This window comes from Giraffa tippelskirchi, chromosome 9, assembly GCF_054371585.1.
Source record: "Giraffa tippelskirchi isolate mGirTip1 chromosome 9, T2T-mGirTip1v1.2.pri, whole genome shotgun sequence".
NCBI lineage: Eukaryota > Metazoa > Chordata > Mammalia > Artiodactyla > Giraffidae > Giraffa > Giraffa tippelskirchi.
The window spans coordinates 164,784,230-164,803,159 of NC_137283.1; the positions used below are offsets into that span (position 1 = coordinate 164,784,230).

At 48.0% G+C, this 18,930-nt stretch overlaps 1 protein-coding gene across 14 annotated transcripts in view; it reads left to right on the forward strand.

Annotated features, from left to right (window-relative positions):
- The window catches only part of AFDN (afadin, adherens junction formation factor), a 119,513-nt gene that overhangs the window by 43,619 nt on the left and 56,964 nt on the right, over positions 1-18,930 (forward strand). For 11 of the 14 annotated variants that reach the window (XM_081529636.1, XM_081529638.1, XM_081529642.1 and 8 more), the window contains exons 5-8: positions 1,725-1,885; positions 5,322-5,479; positions 10,951-11,062; positions 12,272-12,439. In XM_081529636.1, the coding sequence (XP_081385762.1) occupies positions 1,725-1,885; positions 5,322-5,479; positions 10,951-11,062; positions 12,272-12,439 (599 nt within the window). Of the gene's footprint in view, positions 1-1,724; positions 1,886-5,321; positions 5,480-10,950; positions 11,063-12,271; positions 12,440-14,993; positions 15,039-18,930 lie in introns of all 14 variants that reach the window. The other 3 variants (XM_081529635.1, XM_081529639.1, XM_081529640.1) reach the window with 1 other exon arrangement.

Genomic DNA, 18,930 nt, shown 5'->3' on the forward strand with positions numbered 1-18,930 from the left:
TTCTTTGGGATTGGAACAAAAACTGACCTTTTCCAGTCCTGTGGCCACTGCTGAGTTTTCCAAATTTGCTGGCATATCGAGTGCAGCATTTTCACAGCATCATCTTTGAGGATTTGAAATAGCTCAACTGGAATTCCATCACCTCCACTAGCTTTGTTCGTAGTGACGCTTTCTAAGGCCCACTTGACTTCACATTCCAGGATATCTGGCTCTAGGTGAGTGATCACACCATCGTGATTATCTGTGTCGTGAAGATCTTTTTTGTACAGTTCTTCTGTGTATTCTTGCCACCTCTTCTTAATATCTTCTGCTTCTGTTAGGTCCATACCATTTCTGTCCTTTATCGAGCCTGTCTTTGCATGAAATGTTCCTTTGGTATCTCTAATTTTCTTGAAGAGATCTCTAGTCTTTCCCAATCTGTTGTTTTTCTGTATTTCTTTGCATTGATTGCTGAGGAAGGCTTTCTTACCTCTCCTTGCTATTCTTTGGAACTCTGCATTCAGATGGGAATATCTTTCCTTTTCTCCTGTGCTTTTCGCTTCTCTTCTCTTCCCAGCTATCTGTAAGGCCTCCTCAGACAGCCATTTTACTTTTTTGCATTTCTTTTGCATGGGGATTGTCTTGATCCCTGTCTCCTGTACAATGTCACGAACCTCTGTCCATAGTTCATATCAAGGAAGAGGAGAATTTAAAACTTAGGCTATAGTCATTCTGTTAATTTAGCGTACAGGATGATCAATTACTTGTGTTGAGAAAGTAAGTTACTTAAAATGAGTTAAGTTCAACTTGACTGATTCAGAGCTTGACTGATTTAAGGAAACTATTTTATGATTTTTATGACATCTTTAAAGTATATTTATCAAAATTTAGTCTGGAGAAGGAAATGGCAACCCACTCCAGTACTCTTGCCTGGAAAATCCTATGAACAGAGGAGCCTGGTAGGCTGCAGTCCATGGGTTCGCTAAGGGTCGGACACGACTGAGCGACTTCACTTTCACTTTTCACTTTCATGCATTGGAGAAGGAAATGGCAACCCACTCCAGGATTCTTGCCTGGAGAATCCCAGGGACAGGGGAGCCTGGTGGGCTGCCGTCTGTGGGGTCGCACAGAGTCGGACATGACTGAAGCGACTTAGCAGTAGCAGTAGCAGTCAAGTATATTAGTCTTACCTAAATATTCAGTTTCCAACTCATCATTCTATATACTTGACTTATTGTAGGAACTTTGGGAGCTGTTTCCTTTTTCAGTTGTTAAAGAATCATGCCGTGTGGGTTCTTCAAGACTTACCGGGTCGCAAAGAGTTGGACATGATTGAGCGACTGAGCGTGCATACGTAATTTGCAGACAGATTTTTGCTGAAGTATATTCAGTTCTTTTTCTTGTGGTTGGAATGCTGTATTACTTATTCAATCTCTTTGAGATAAAGAAACCTTGTAGAAATAATTGAAATGTATAATTTATACATTTTCTTTTAGTTTTATTAGTGAATACTCAAGTTCTGTGAACTCAACTGTAAAATTTTAATTAGGAGTTTCTGCCTAGTTCAGCGGTTTAGTTTGTACCGAGAGAAACTTCATGTGTCGTCATTAGACCCGGGCAGGGCGGAACTGCTCAGGGTTCAGGGGCGGCTGGAGGACCCGCGCCGTGGGAGTCCGCGAGAGCGCTGTGCCTGTCTCTGATGTCACACCTGGTGTGTCTCTTGTTACCCCCTCCTCTCCCCACAGTGAGAATTCTCGCCTGGCCGCTGAGGTCTACAAAGACATGCCTGAGACCAGCTTTACGCGAACCATCTCCAACCCCGAGGTGGTCATGAAGCGGCGGCGGCAGCAGAAGCTAGAGAGGCGGATGCAGGAGTTCCGGAGCTCGGACGGGCGGCCGGACTCGGGTACGGGCCCCGCGCCGCGCCTTCTTATACCTGACGCGAGTGCTGCCGTCCAGTGACGCGCCTGATGTGTGCGAATGAGTGTCTGTGGTAAAGTCACAAGTTAGTTATTCAGTAGTTTCACTTGTTAGGAAATAATAGATAATCGCTTGTTTCAGAAAGTCTCTGTATTAGAAGACTGTGGCACTGATGTGGCATTTCCTGAAAATGTCCGACCTGGTAGGTCGTCATCTCTGGTTCTCCTACAGGGTCACATTGAGGTGCTTCAGAGTCGGGCATTGTCAGCCTTTCCTGTGACTATTAGGGCCCTTACGAACTGAGTCTTCATTATGTGTTTCATGGGAATTGTGGTGTCGGTAACTCAAAAAACTAGGGCGCTGAGAGACTTATTATTCTATAAATAATTTAATAGATGGATTTTGAGACCTATCCTGTCTTTTTCCAGCAAGGATTTGAAATGACTTAAAAATATATGCATTGAAAAACCAGGAGGAAGAAGAGAGGAACTACAAAAATGAAGAAGGAAGAATGTAAAAGTTTTAGGAAAAACGTCCAAAAAGTTCAAGCTAGGCGCTTATCAGTAGAAAGCTTCCAGTCTAGCCCAGGCCTCAAATCCGGGCGGTTGCTCTGAGAGTGGAGTAGAGGGTCCACGTGAGGGGGCTGCGGTTGGAAGCAGGCCCCCCGTCAGACGCGAGTGCAGCCCTGGAAGGGCGGCCTGTCTGAGCCGTCATGGACGGTAGCCATAAGGAGAGACAGGAGAGGTAAGCGCTAGCAGAGGGGATGAAGGGAGCCAGCACCTGGTGGGCTTTGCCGAGGGGAGCCCTTCAGGATGACACCGTTTTCAGCTGGATGGCTGTGGGTCAGCGGGGTGAAGGGACGTCTGGAGGGGTACCCGGGATTCACTTGTGTGTCTTGGGAGGAGCCGCCAGCTTGGTGACTGAGAACCAGTCAGCGGTGTCACTGGGCGTGGGAGAGACTTGGTGCAGGTAATACAGACGTGGGACGAAGGCCGTTGTTGAGGAGTAGACAGGACAGACCTCTGCAGGACGAGGAGGAGAAACCGCAAACCCCCAGGAGCGGAGGGCTTGCCTGCTGAAGGGATGGCTGTGGTCCAAGGAACCTGTGCAGACTTCCAGGAAACCCTGAGGAACCAGGGATTGTTGGTAGAACAGCTGTTTGTGTTGATACTAAGACAGTCAAATGGAGTGAGTTGAAGTTTGCTGTCGGTTTGTTTCTGATTAGTAACTTACAGAAATGTCCCGTCCTCTTAGCCTCAGGGTGGTCCCCCAGGTTCTCACGAGGGGCTCACACGCACTGTCCGCCTCCCTTCACAACGTGTCGGAAGTCGTCACTCGTAGCGGCTTTGGCCCTGCACCTTGGGGAGTGTTTTTAGCACTCAGGTGTATTTACTCTGATGCCTCCCAAGTGTGAGCTACCTCAGAGTGCCCGTGGGATCAGCCCTTCCGCCTCAGCTTCCTGTGAACAGTCTTGGGAGTCGCGTGTGCTGCCGGGATCCTTCTGCTCTGTGGGCCACGCTTTGTACATCTTCCCAACAGGGGAGCGATCCTCCCTTAGCTTTAGAACTGAAACGTGTGTTTACACAGACGGGTCATAGTTGCCGGTAGGAGTTTTGAAACGTTAGCCTCTCTCCTGTCTCCCCCTCCTCAGGGATTAGGGAGGTGTGTGTTTCTGTTGTGCTGATTCTGTGGTATTATGCTTTTACAGTGAAAACCTCTTAAATCAGACTGTCCGTTTGTCTGTCTGTTGACCTGTCCCTGGATGAGTTGGGTGTTAGGCTCCCCGGTGCTGTTGTGTTACTGTCAGGCCCTCTCCCCGTGCCTGCTCGGATCAGCTTCATACAGTCAGGGGCTCATATACAGGCACACGCGTGTGAGTGAGTGGATCAGCATCTTGTGTTTGTATCCCTTTACATTATTGCTGCCCCCACTTTCTTGTCGTTTGTTTGCATGAATTGTCTTTTTCTGTCTCCTCACTTTCATTCGGTTTGTGTCTTTAGCTCTGAAGGAAGTTTCTTATAAGCAGCATGTAGATGGTTCTTGTTTTTTATCTAATCAGCCGTCCTGTGTGTTTTGATTGTAACATTTAGTCCATTGACATTTGAAGTAATTACTGATAGATATGTACTTACTGCCATTTCATTACTTGTTTTCTGCTAGTGTACATAGTTTTTCTCTGTTCATTTCTTTGTTTCTTCCCTTGTATTTTGTTGATTTTCTTTAGTGGTGGTCTTGTGTTTCCTTCTTTCTAGTTTTTGTGTTTATTGTAGGTTTTTGTGGATACTATGGATCCGTATACATTGGTCTGTATCTACTTGTGTTAAACTATCAGTCATTTAAGTTCAGACACATTCTAAAAGATCTATATTTTTTACTTCCCCTTCTTGTTAGTTTTCTCCCCTTAATGTCTACCCTTTACAAGCTGTTGAAAGTCTGTGACAGTGACTGGTCCATGCTATGTCCTCATTGTTGACCCAGGAGGGGCTTCGTCCCTGTGAGTCTGTAGATAGCTTTCCTCCTGGCCTGTGTCATCAGGTCTGCATTCTAATGCTACCCTGGACTTGCTGATTATCTTAGGAGACCAGCATTATTTTATTGTTGTCAGGTTATCCTGATGCAGTGTGTGCCAGACTTGTGTGCAAAGGGTGTGAGAAGCATTCAGTAGCCAGAATAACTGCATTAGAATTCAGCAGACGCAGGGAGTCACAGAAGTTTAGAGTTTGCGTTGAGGTGCACAGATCTTTATTCTCACTCTTTAACTTAAAGGTGGGACAAAGAAGTCCAAGGAAGCGTGCCCCCCACCTCCAGGTCCCACGTGGCGTGGGAACATGTGCCTTGCCTTACTTGCACACACCTGCCCCAGGAGTCTTTCATCTAGACCTAAAATTGTAGGGCTTAAAAATCTTGTAAGTAGAAAGCAAATTATGACACCAAAAATGCAATATTACAACATGTAAAAGAGTCCATTAAAGAGAAACATACAAAGAAGAAAACCTTGGGGTATCCAAATTGCTCTGCTCTAGCTGACTGTTTTTCCTCCAAATGAGTTCACAGGTAGAAGGGACAGGTTTCAGATTGTTGGTCAGGAAGTCTAGGAACGGGGGAAGGCGGTGTCTAGCTCGGTGCACGTGAGGAAGTGGGAAAGCAGGTGAAGGAGGGGCAGCGCTCAGGACGCTCCGGGGTCTCCTCCTTTCCATCGTTTACCTAGAGCAGATGTGAAAGCCGCATGGGCTCGAGGAGAGGACACACGCAGCCTTACCCCACAGGACTGTTTCTTATCACTCTGGCTAAGGGTCACTGGGCCAGCGCGGCCCTGCCACGTGGGTCGTTGAAGAGGAGGTGGGGCTGGAATTTGTGTACAGCTCTCTGTTGTTGAAGTAAAATAAAAGTTGGGCTTAAAGGTGTCAAACTTTTTTTTTCAGGTGGAACATTGAGAATTTACGCAGATAGTTTAAAGCCAAATATTCCCTACAAGACGATCCTGCTGTCCACTACAGACCCTGCGGACTTCGCTGTGGCCGAAGCCTTGGAGAAGTACGGCCTGGAGAAGGAGAACCCCAGGGATTACTGCATCGCCCGTGTGAGTGCCCCCAGGTCACCCGGGCCCGGGAGTGGCACTCGCGTGGGCAGATGTGCTTTAGATAGAGTTGAATGTGGGGTGACTTTCTCCCTACCGTATCGTTAGAATCTGGTAAACCGAGACCGTGTGTGCACATGTATAAAAGACAACATTCTCCCTCCATTACAAAAGTAGTTTGTGTTTCTGTTTGTTATAAACTAAGTATAAAAAGACAAATTGAAGATGGTAAAAATTCTTTGTGGTTCTAGTGCCAAAGGATAAGAGCTATTTACATTTTCATACATACCCTTCCAATTTTTATTTAGCATATATACTAATATATAGGTAACAATTTTATTTTAGTAAAATCTGCTTTAGTGATTTGTTTCTTATCGTAACGACTCAACATTTAAATAAACCTTGGTTTGCTGTTTGCCACTAACCAATATTTGGTTGATAGACTTCGTTGCCATCCATACTCTCTTATAGATAAAGGTTGTGTCTTTGACCCTAGTTCTCAAGAAATAACAGTGAAATTTTATACCTCAGAATTGATTTGGTCACACTAAGTAAAATCAAGCAGATTTTTCTTGTAAGACAAACTTTCTGGTAAATCCATCACCTTTAAGTCAGTGCCAAGTAGGTATTAGCTTCTTTGTAACCATTGTTTCTGTCAGAATCTCATTGAAAGTAGATTTTAAAAAATATCCTCCGTTCTTTCATCTTAGCAATTGATTGTTAAATAATCAAAGTGTGGTAGTCTTAGTTCCTCCTCCCACAAGATTATTTAGGAATAATTAAAGTACAACATGTTACATGTATTGAAGTTGACATCACTGTCAGTTTTGGCAAGTCGGCACAGTGGCCCCTCAGAAGCCTCCTTGAGCCTCTCTCTACTGTGTATTTATTTCATTATGTGGGTGTGTCGCGGTTTGTTCATCCATCACCTGTTGACGGAATTTGCATTGTTTCCAGTTTTCATTTTTTAACTCCTACAGGGAGACTGCTGTGAGCACACGTTGCAGGTCTTCTCGTAGCAGTACTTCTCTTCCTGAGGAAAGACTCAGGAGAGGGCTCAGTCCGCAGGAGGCACGTGTGCTTGTCCAGCATGGCTGTACCACTTACAGCTCCCCACACGTAGACGAGAGACCCCGTTGACGTGTCCAGCGTGGATATACCACTTACACGTCCATACATGTAGACGAGAGATCCTGTTGACATGTCCAGCATGGATATGCGACTTATAGCTCCCCACACGTAGACGAGAGACCCCGTTGACGTGTCCAGCGTGGATATACCACTTACACGTCCATACATGTAGACGAGAGATCCTGTTGACATGTCCAGCGTGGATATGCGACTTACAGCTCCCCACACGTAGACGAGAGACCCCATTGCTCTCTCTGCTCCCATCTTTCGTTTGGTCAGTCGTCTTACCTGTTAGCCATTCTGATGGGTGTAGTTGTATCTCATTTTGGAAAAATCTTACATTTCCCTGATGATCTAAATAGTCCAACGTGTGATACATAGGCTGTAAATGTTTTTTCCCAGTCTGTGGCTTGGCTTGCCATTTCATTTTTAAAGTATCTTTCAATGATTAAAACCGTTAAAGTCTAGCTTGCTAATTCTGTTTTAGCATTCTATACTTTTTTATTCTATATGAGAATTTGCTTCCTCCAAGGTTGTGAACACTTTTACCTGTATTTTATTTTAGGAGTGTCATAGCTTTAGGTCTTACATTGGGGCTGTATGTTCTGTTTCAAGGTAATGTCTGTGTATGGTATGAGGTTAGAGTCGCTTCTGTGCAGACACCCAGGTGACCCAGTGCCATTTGTTACAAGACTTTCTTTTTTCCCTCTGTGCTTTGGCACCTTTGTGGAAAATCAGTTGGCCATATATATATTTGGTTATAATTCTGGAATCTGATGTTTCATTTACATATCTTGTCTATTTTTGCCAATATCAAGCTGTATTGATTACTGTAGATTATGGTAAGTCTTTTAAAACCATATAAAGTCCCTATTGCACTTTTTCCTTTTGCCTTAATAAATTGCTTTGGTAATTCTGACTTATTTGCATTTACACATAAGTTTTAGAATCAGCTTATCAGTCTTTACCTGAAACCTGCTGGAATTGTGGGTGGGTTTGCACTGACTGTGCAGACGACTCAGAACCCTGGCAGTGCTCAGTCTTTCAAGCTGTGAGCCGAGTGCCGTCTGCTCTGAGCGCTCAGCGGTACTGGCAGTGTTGCTACAGAGGGAGTTAAATAAGGGGCCTTGCTTGAGTTTTATGGCTTTTTTTTGGTTGTTGTAAAGCTGAGAATTTATATTCTGTTGGAAAAACCATTTGCTAGATCTATAATTTTATGAATAAAGCCCAATTTTCAGCTGAAAACAGATAAGACAGACGTTTTTATCCCATTGAGATGACAGTAAAGGAATGAAAAGCCCGGTGTAAATGCCCAAGAACAAAGGGAGCAAGAGAAGAGATTGCAAGAGCCACGCGCAGGCCTCCCGCCCGCGTGCTGACCAGGCCCTGCTTAGCTTCTGAGGCCCGGCGCATTCAGGGTGGTGTGGCCGTAGACACGAACGCAAGACCTGAAGGAGGAGTGTCTCACTTGCTGGGCCGGAAGCCACCTGCAGAGGGGCCTGCGTCCCAGCCCAGAGGACCCAGGAGTGCGGGGCTCCAGCACTTCCCCAGGCAGCATTGAAAACTGTCTGAAGACAGGTTGTCCTGAGAGTTGTTTCCGGGAGTAGCCTCCACCAGCCTGCCTCCGCTGTTCTGACTGCCCTGTCACCTCCCCTCCTGAAGGCCATGGTCACACTGCGGGATTAGGGGTCTTGGTGTAGCAAGGCCTTCACCACAAGCAGGAGGATGGAGGGAGGCTGTGTCCCGGGTACCGACAGCCAGAAGAGGAGCGATCCCTTCCGGATGGCGCCGGCTCTCAGGGAGGAGCGGTCTGTATGTGCGCTGACGTTTGGACGTCCTGGTTCACGAGCGGCCACCCTCACTCACCAGAACCACCTGCCCTCCCTGGACTCGCCGTCAGTGTGAGAGGACGACCCAGACTCAACAGATGCTGGAAAATGCCTTTCAAGTGAAAGACAGACCAACCCAAGCAGATGAGAGAACCTGAGAGGAAAGAGACAAAGCAGATGGAACTGTTCAAAAGCTGAGACTTGAGACAGAAGGGCTGGGCTGGTGCTTGGGGGGATGGACCAGAGTGCTGTGGGAGGAGCCTGCAGAGAAGGGCCGGGGTGAAATGTTAGCAGCAGGGGTGAAAGGTGATGTGAAGGATATCTGCCAGAGGACAGAAAGACAGGAGATAGGGAAATTTAGGATCTCCTAACAGAGGATCAGGTACAAAAAGCAATAGGAAGTGGAGAGATAGAAGTTATCAAAGAAATAACACTAGTGTGTCTCCCAGACCTGAAGGATTTGAGTCTTTTTGGTCCATTTCCCTCATGCTTCCGGTTAATAACTGCTGTGGAAAGTGTCTGAGGATAAAAGCAGTAAAGCAGTGGTGTGAGTAGAGTCTGCCCTGCTGAGCAGAGCCCTGACCCTTTTCCACCTGGGCCTGTTAGGCTGTGACCCCGAGCGCTGGAGCTCGGCCACCACCGCCTGACTCTTGGGACGGATGCCCAGGTGTCTGCCAGGGGAGCATCTTTAGTGTGTTTAAGTCTGTTCAGTGATTCTCAGTTCCATGAAGCTGCATTTGAGAGGCTGTGTGATGTGGACTTCATAGTGTGTTTCTTCCTTTCCTTCGTTTCTGCCTGATTTTATTGATGAAAATCAGAACATGAAAGAGCACCTTAGTCAGGATCATGAAGTTATAAAATACTTTCTTTGGGCATTTTCTGACAGTCCCTTTGAAATCATTTGATGATTTCTTTTGACTGTCATGTAGTTTGGGGTTTTTGTTCTAAATACTATGTTTTTGATTATTTTTTTCTTTTTTTCCCTGCTAGTTTAGGCAAAATGAGTTAGGGGTTGGTGATCGTTTTTGGCCTTGAAATAGAAATCCTTGCTTTCTTGTCATCTCATTGATCATGTGATATGAAGCTCTTTCATATTCATCCACTCATCTATTCTGTCTCTTCAGTGAGTTATTGAGTGCATAGGTAAGTTCCTTTTCTTTGTTAGATACCATGCTAACTGTGTTAGATACTGTGTTAGGTCAGAGATAAGACCTGCCTTCAAAAGAGTTCCTGGTAAAGGGAGACGGCCGAGAAAAAAATACAGGCAAGCGGTCTGCGCCGAGCGCAGAGGTCGGGGAAGGCTCCCTGGAAGAGCTGTCCCCGAGCCGAGGGGTGAGGGGGGCGCTTGCTGGACCCCGAAGCTGGGAGGGGCCTTGCAGGCACAGTGCAGCGTGGGGTCTCGTGGCCCGGCGCAGAATCCAGAGAAGTTCCGAGGGACTTGTTCTCTGAGGCTGCGTGGCAGAGTGTGAGACCAAAGAGACAAGTGTGAGTCAGACCCTGGAGCAGCGCACGTTCCGAGCCCAGGATGCTACGTTTAGTACCAGACACTATGAGGAGATATCAGTTACTTTAGCGTAAGGGTGTGTCATAGTAATAATAAACTTGTCTTTTTAGGGTAATTTGTAGCAGTGTAGAGAGAAGTTTTACGGTTCTGTAGACATCCAAGCCACTTGGTATGTGCGCATGTGATGTAATTGGGCATGACATCTGTTATAACGTTACCGAATTAACTCGAGGTTGAAAATAATCTCGAGGTGCGAGTGACTGGCTTTGTCTTCTGTAGTCGTGTGTTGGTTGCTGTTGAGAGATGGGCTGGAACTCAGCAGGGCATCGGAGACTGAGCCCTGGTCACTGGCTCTTTCCTCTCTGTTATGGGGGGTTTTCTCCAATGATTAAGAAAATTGTTTGCCATTAAAACAGAATAAAAAGTAATACAGTGCTACAGAGGTGGGAGTATCGTGCGTGCAGTATCTTAAAGCACTTGTTGAATGAATGGCTGTGTACTGCATCTAAACTATCTGATTATAATTTAATCATAAAATGAATTTTGTGCAAGAAGAGGAAAGCCGGTTTCTTCTTCTGCTGCTACGTGATGGTTCTCCTGCAGAGGATGTGTTAGATGAAACTGCCTTATTCACACCAGTGTGATAGTGGAAGGTAGACTGTGGACCAGTGGGTCTGCGGTGATGCAGTCACCTGTCTATAAGAACCTCCTCACAGGTTGAGCATCGCAGGCAGTCTTGCCGACAGAGCGTGTCAGGGAGCAGACCCGACTAGCGTTCGGGGCAGGACAGAGGAGCAGGCCAGTAAAAGCAGTCTGGTCAGCTGGCTGAGGTTTTTATTGGAAACTTTTCCTTCACTTTTGTCCATATTTTTCAGGATTGTTTTTAGTGTTTGAACAATTCAGTTTTACAGTGACTTTTTTTTTTATTTCCTCAAAAACAAAAAATTCTTTTAAATACCCACTGATTCACTTTTTGGGTGTAGTCACAGTTAATTGTTATTCCCTCTTAGGTCATGCTTCCTCCTGGAGCCCAGCATTCTGATGAAAAAGGTGCTAAAGAAGTTATCCTTGACGATGACGAGTGTCCTTTACAGATCTTCAGGGAATGGCCGAGTGACAGAGGTAAAGAGAGATTTTATTTGTTAAGGAATTAGCTCTGGGATACGTGATAGGTTAGGGTCTAACCTGCCGGAAGAGGCAGGAGGTGTGCATGGCAGTGTCTCTTGAGGACTGTGTGCTGGGCTGGCTTCCTCCTCCTTCCGGGAGGGGCTCCTCGCTGGTCCCCTCTTCCTGAGGGCCGCTCTGTGCCAGGTGAGTGCGGCAGGAGCCCTGGCACAGGCCGTCAGGCAGCGGCAGGGCCACTGGGTCCTACAGAAGCCGGACCAGAGCACCTTGTCAGGCCGTGAGAGGCTCTCACCTGTGGGCACCTGGTTCCTTCCCTGCTGACCACACGGACTGGGGACTTTTGGGCAGGCTTGTCGTAATAGGGACGATAACCTTCAACCTTCAACCCTAAATACTGTCTAATCAGTTTGTATAAGGAATCTAGGCTTTCCACCACTCAGACTATTTCTCCTGATTATTTCAGAGCGGTGAGGGCATAAAGGTGTGTTTTTGATGAGAGAACAGTTTTCTTGCTTTCAGATGTGCTGCTTAAGCTGACTGTTGCTCAGTGGAGGGCCTTCGTGTTGATGAAGACGTGAAAACTTACTGCCGGTTAATCCTGACATATTTTAATGTAGATTGGTACTTTTAAACGTACACTTGCTTAGTACTTTTCCTTGACACTATGAACTTAAACTTTATTAAAGTCAAATTGCTCTTGTGAGTTAATTCAATTGAATTAAGAATATATGTGTATATGTATTAATGTGCGCCTATGTTACTACATGTGTGTATGGACGTATTGATCATAGGGTCATTTGCCAATAGAATGGCAAGAGTTTTCAAGAACACAAAGTTAAATTGCGTGAGCTTTTCTTAATTATGCCTTGGGCAGTGCCGTACAGTGCTAAGTCGCTTCAGTCATGTCCGACTCTTTGCGACCCTATGGACCGTAGCCTGCCAGGCTCCTCTGTCCATGGGATTCTCCAGGCAAGAACACTGGAGTGGGCTGCTGTTTCCTCCTCCAGGGGATCTTCCCAGCCCAGGGGTCAAGCCAGGTCTCCTGCATCTTCCGTATTGGCAGGTGGATTCGTTACCACTAGAGCCACCTTGGGAGATAGATGTTCAATTGCATTTTCTTGATGAACCTTAGGCAGTTGATGGTCAATCAGCTGTCCATCAACATTCACTTGAGTTAGTTGATAATTTACAGTGTTTCTGTTCTAGGGATTTTAGTCTTTCAGTTGAAGAGGAGGCCACCAGACCACATCCCAAAGAAGAGTAAGAAGCACGCGGACGGGAAGCCCCTGCAGGGGAAGGAGAGAGCCGACGGGTCGGCCTACGGCTCTGCTCTACCCCCCGAGAAGCTGCCCTACCTCGTGGAGCTGAGCCCGGGTGAGCAGGGCCATGGTGGGCGTGCTGCGCTTTTTGGTGAATGTTACTTGAATAGCCTGTCTTTTGGTTGACATCCTTTTTTTTTTTTAGACCGTTTATTTATTTTTTTAAGTAGCTATCATTAGACAGTATTTATTAAAAAACAAAAACCGTTAAGATCATAGGATATGTATATTCATGCATAAGAATAAACATCACATGCACAAAAATGGATATTGAAAAACAAAATCTTAAATAGTGAATATAGAGAGTTTTTGAGACATTTAAATGATCTGTACTCCCTTTAAAAATTTTTTTTTCCCAAAACAACCTTGTAAAATACTTAAGCTACTAAAAATCAGGAAACTGAGACACTCTCTTCTCAGGACAGATTTTCTAGAGGCAGGTGTGTGTGTGTGTATGTCACACTGTTGCTCAGTGTATGAACGTCCTAAAGACTATCTGTAAACTTACCTGTGTATCTAAGAAATCCATGTGTAAGAGGAAGGGTATGTGCTTAGTTTTAAAATGATAATAGACTAAGTTTATATTCGGGTCAGCCTTCTAAACGGTGTGTTTGTTGAGCTCTCTTAAGCTAAAGCTGTTGTTACAAGTTAGCCATCAGGTAGAGAAATACATTGACTTTCTTAAAATGTCTTATACACACACATTGTTATATAATGTACTTAACCTGCTTACATACTTAATACATGTGTGACACATGTATCATTCAGCTGAACTGCGTCATTTCTGTTTATTTGGTTAAAATGGTGCCGTGTGACCTGTACCGTAAAATGCTATCAAGAACCGAGTTGACCCTCCCACCCAGAGCTTCTTTTGAATGAAGCTTAGTAAGTAATCCTAGAAAAAGTTAGCTAAAGGCAAACTGGTATGTAGATAGCCTGTGGATCCATGGGCAGGAAGTATGTTTTCCTCTTTGACTCCTGAGTATTTATTTTTGCTTACAGAATTCTGACTCACTAACGATCGGCCGTGGTCCCTGTGGTCCAGGGTGTCCGCTGGGTTGTGTGGTGTTGACACAGGGAGAATGGCAGCTGTTCTGACTGACAGTGTAGTTTATAGTCTATGGCCCTGTGCTGCAGGCAGTGGTGTCTGTGTCTGAAGGTTTTTAAATTGATCAGCTGTTTGTGGGGAAATGTGAGTGTTGCTCTGAGTTCTCCGTCTGACAAGTTCATGGACGCTTTGGCTTGGAAACCTGGCGTGTCTGGCATCGGGTGTGAGGGTTGGTGCTGAGATGTGTGCAGCAGTGCACGGTGGCTGGGAGACGGCCGTTGGGTTTGGAACTTAGTCTTCAGGGTCTTTGGGCATTGGGTCTGTCCTTTAAATTTTTGCAGTATGTGCTGGAAATTAATGATTAATTTCCCAAACCAAACCAAAATTTTTGAAAATAGTATTAGCCCAGAGATATTTGATACACAGCGGCTGACATAGAATAGTTTTGAAATGAAGAACAGCAAGCTGACCTGGGTGGTAGTAGAGACAGGATGACGAGTGCTTCTTAGGTGGCAGATGCAGTTCTGGGCCTTGGAGGTGGAGCAGCAGCAAGTCAGATTAAACCCCCGACCTTGGGACTTGCATTCCCTCGGGAAGGTGCTGTTTTGACTGCTTATCTCATACTTACTGTCTCCCAGGTCATAAAATGCGGAGAACTTTTGTAGGTGTAGAGGGATGGATGGAGGTCCTGCACAGATGTCAGTTGTGTCCTGCTTGCCACCAGACGCTGGCAGCATGCATCACGCCCTTGTTAGTGCCCCAGCCGCTGCCACCTCCAGTCAGGGTCACGGAGCTGCTGCCAACCCCTGGGCAGTGGGTGCGGAGGGGCCAGAGGTCACGCTGCCCTCGTGTGATCGCTGTCTCAGTCTGAGCGGGCGGGCGTCATGCGCCCGGGGGTCTGCCGCCCTGCCAGGTGCGGAGGCTGCGGGGGAGCCTCTCTGCTCATGGAGGCCGCACTCGGGGGTCATGGAGGCCGCACTCGGGGGTCGTGGAGGCGGGCCCAGTGCCTGCCACGGGCTTCTTCCCCCAAGGCCGTTCTCCAGAGCTCCTTGACCTGCCGGTGTCGCCGCCGCGCACTGAGCACGGTGTGTGCTGTCGGCTTGGGAGTGAGGGCCGTGTCACCGCGTGGTCAGCCAGCACGTGTCCTTGGCTGGGGTGCGGGGGGAGCTGAGGCCCGCAGGTGTTGTCCAGGCTTCTGAGATGTGGGTGGACGCTTCCACTGTCTTTCGGAGGGACAGGGGTAACAAGCCATGTTATTCTCTGGGCGGAAGCGATCGGCTGCTGCGGGCAGGGCGGGGGTCTCCCTGTGCTGGGCTAAGTGCTGCCCGCCTCGGGCACTCACCTGTTGTCTCAGTGTCTCCCTAACAGTGGGCCTCGGTCTCTCACACTCGGCCGCGTGGAGCACGGCTGTCGTGTCCGCGCCCCGGGCTCAGGTGATGTGCTTTTCCCACGGACAGTCGCCCCTGCAGCTCACCCTCTCCTGTCTCTCCCCCACGCCTTCTGCATGGCCTCTGTCCTGCTGCGGCCTTCACCTGGGTGCCGTGCATGTCTCCGACCCCAGGGAGAAGGAACCACTTTGCCTGCTACGGCTATCACACTTCTGAAGGTAACGCTATGCTTCCTACTACTTTCTTAACTAGAGCACTAACCGCCTCACGGGCAGAATAATGTGAACTGACCACATGCGTGATATGTTCATTTTTCAATTAATATAAATAACTTTTCCTAAGAGTTTAATGTCCTTTCATTTTATACGTATCTAGTAATTGTTCCATATCCAGAATTCATTTAAGAGAAACTTGTTTTCAGAAATTTCCAGTTCCTTTGTTCAGGATGTTTTAAGTGAGAGTTTGGAGTGAGGAAGGAGAGAGCTGTTTTCTTGACCTTCGGCTCCTCTCTCCCCCCAAACAATCAAGCAGACGGGGCGAGGCGGGGGAGGAGGAGACTGGGGCGGGGAACAGACCCCCTGAGACCCAGGCCCAGAGAGAGAGGGCCTGGGCTGGGAGGTGGGGCACAGTCCGTGGGGCGGGGGTGCTGCCCGAGGCCACGTGTGTGATGCCCCAGGAGGCTGCAGAGGAGCCCGCCGGCCAGCAGGTGCCACTCACACCTGGGCGCCCTGGTGGGGCTCTCAGCGGTGTCCTTAGGGCTCTCCTTGTTCTCCCAGTTGAAACTCATTTCTTGTCAGCAGAGCTGTGCTTTCTTAGGGTTTGTTTCTCAAATTTTGTGCAGTAGAGTCTATCTTAAATAGTACGTGGAATTATTTCTTTGGTCTGTTTTTATCTTTTAAATGTCATTTTTTGCATGTCGAATGTAACAGTCAAATACGTTCTCATATATAAAGCTTATTCACCTTTTAGCATCTTATACTGGTTTGTTGAACTTTGTCCAAACCGATCATACAGGTTTTCATCAGATACTAGCCAAACTTGTAGTTTGGGGGATTTGGTCATTTTTTAAAGAAAAGTAGAAACAAATGGTATTTATCACCCGTGCTGTGTGCTGCGTCTAGTCGCTCAGTCGTGTCCGACTCCATGGGACCCCCTGGGCTGGAGCCCCCAGGCCCCTCCGTCCGTGGGAGCCTCCAGGCAGGAACACTGCAGTGGGATGCCCTGCCCTCCTCCAGGGGATCTTCCCGACCCAGGGATCGAACCCAGTATTTATCACCTATTTTGATATAATACATAAATAGAGTCTTAGACATGTCTCAGTTGTTATTTTATTCCTGAAAAGGACTCTAATGTTTTCCTGTGTTTTTTAATTTCATACTGTAAAATAATGGAACAATAGAGAGAAAAATACATTCTTTTTTTTACCTGGCATGTACCAAAAATACATATGATACAATCATTAACTTTACTAAAGTGTTCTTAGTTTTTATGCCAGTTCTATTTGAGGAGACTTAGTTTTTTGGATTTTTTTTTTTTCCAATAGAGTTAGTGAAAATATTCTCGATAGTCCTATTTCAGTAAGATTCACATTTCTTTTTTGATGGTTTGTTGAAGTGTGAGCTCTCTGGGCACGTGAACGTCACTCGCTTCCTCACTGTGCGTGCACGGCGCCTGGGCCGTGGTCACGGTCAGCCCTCCCTACGTGTGCGAGTCCCACTCCCTCCATCCGCATGCGGGGTGGCCGGGAGGACCCCAGCCGCTTCTCCCAGCCGGCTGCCCAGAGGAGGCGGTCGGGGGCAGAGGCAGAGCTGGCTGTGTGGACGTGCTGTCGAGTGAGAAGGCAGGTGCCCATGGACGTGCTCGTAGGCTTTGTTCAGCGTGGTCTCTGGTGTTTGCTCGCACAGCTGGGAATATTGAAGAAAGCTGCAGCAGACCAGCGTGCAGGAGGAGTGCATGGCTGTGGAGGCGTGGTGACAGAGTTGGCAAACGAAATTCAGGGTGAATGTCAGGGGAGACACCGGTTAGTCAGGTGTTGGACGCCTGACTGGGTTTTGTGCATTGCGTTCTGTAGCCCTGACTGGGTCTGACGGGTGTGAGCACTGGAGAAGGAGGAAGCTGGGTATCGGGTTGTTCTCTCCGCTGCAGGTTTGCTTCTGGGTGGAGGCGGGGATGTTTCACCTGGACTTGTCGTGCCTTTTGAGTTTTGAACCATATGATTGTGTTACATACCTATTTGACTCGATGGACATGAGTTTGAGCAAACTCCAGGAGATGGTGAAGGACAGGGAAGCCTGGCGTGCTGCAGTCCATGGGGTCGCAGAGTCGAATGCAACTGAACAACAACACATATTTTTAAGGCAAAAGTGCAAAGTTTAAAAAACTTTGAAAACCTCTGGGAGAAGCACTAGTGTATGTGGTCGGGTTCCTCAGGAGGACTTAACCTCCCGCTTCGGGCCTCGCCAGAGCTGCTGTAGCTTGAAGGGAGAAGGGTGCTCCTGCCCTCCAGGCAGAAGCATTGTTTACAGAATCCCTGTTTACAGAAAAGCAGCAGTTGTAGTGTGTGTCTGGGCCCTGAGATGACTGCTTTTGCCAAGGAGGGGGACGCGGACCCACAAGGAGAAGTTGGCTCCTTGCACCTTCCTTGCCTGCATTTCTGTTTCTCCCCACGGCCCCCGGGCTCCATTCTGTCTCCGGCATCTGTGGCCTGCGTTTCGGTTACTCCAGATACACCCTGTAAAGGTGTCTCTCTTGCATTATTCCTGGGGAGCAGTGAGAAAGGGGGGACTGGAAAGGGGGCTCCTGCTCGTCCGTCGGCAGGTTTCTGCTGCGGGGAAATGGTGGGAAAGGGGAGGCTGAGGAAGTTGGTAGCACTCCCTTTTTTTATGTTTCTAAATTCGTGGCTGTAAATGTCGATATAAAAAGTTTGTGTTATCAGGTTATTAGCTCACAAGATGCCCTTCAGAAGCATTCAGAATTTAAGAAGAAAGCAGCTGTGCATTTTTCTTTCACTGCTAAACACAATTTTCACATTCTTCGGTTTTTTTTTTAAACATTGTAATTGAGACAGTTGTTCTTGATAACTAATTTGCTTCTTTTGCTTTCTTTATGATTCAGTAGTGTAATTCAGTGTGGCCATACCGCATTATTCTGTTCTCTTCATTTTTAGTTAGTAGTTACTCACTGTTAACCGGTCCTGTCTTTACGGGATGCACGCTGTGGACCACGCACTGTGCTGAGTGCCAGCTGTAAAGAGATTGTTTTAGACGCCCATCTGCTTGGGAGCTCGGGGGTGGGGGTGAGGAAGCTGCCGCGGGGGGCGGCAGGGCCGACGGTGCCTCTCAGCCAGGACTGATCCCAGGGCTGCCCGAGGTGTTGAAAGCCAGCAGAGTAATACGCCCCCGGTAGGTCTGACGGAACCGGCCCGTCCAGGAAGACCCCACACGACGGATGCCCCGTTCTGGGTCAGCACTTGGCGGTGAAACAAAATGGCTCAGAGGAAGCTTCCGCTGCGCCCGCCTGCGACGGGGATGCCCCACGTGGGGTCTGTTCGAGGCGGAGTCCGCGGAGCCGGGCTCAGCCTCCTCTTCACCCGATCTCAGGGATCGCCGCAGTAGCTTGCAGACAGGAAACCTGTCACCGGTCTGCTCTTTTGTGCGCTCATAAGTTACCAACCCCCTGCCGGCTTGTGTGCCCGCGTTCCCGGTGTCGGGGTCGGTGAGCGTTGGGACCATCCTGTGTGCGCTCCGGAGTGCATGTCCCTGACCCCTCGGTGAGTGGGTCTGAAGTCAGTGAGCCTCTGGTGCAGCGGGAATCCGCGTAGCGTGGGCTCTTGCGAGGCTGCTGTCTGGCCCGGGACCGCGTCCTGGCGTGGCCGTGTCGGGGCTGAGGCTCGTCCCCGCCTGTGCGCCGGGGCTGGGGTCAGAGTGACCATCTGCGCTAGCCAGGATGTGGGGGTGAGCGTCCGGGCCTCACTGAGCAGGGGTCTCAGCACGTGTGGTCGCCTGCCCCCTAGGCCACCCCGCCAGGTCAGAGAAGTTCCTGCACAGCCAGGGGAATGTCTCCGTGGTTCTGGGAAGTTTGAAATGACACAGAAAGCTGCAGTCTCCATTT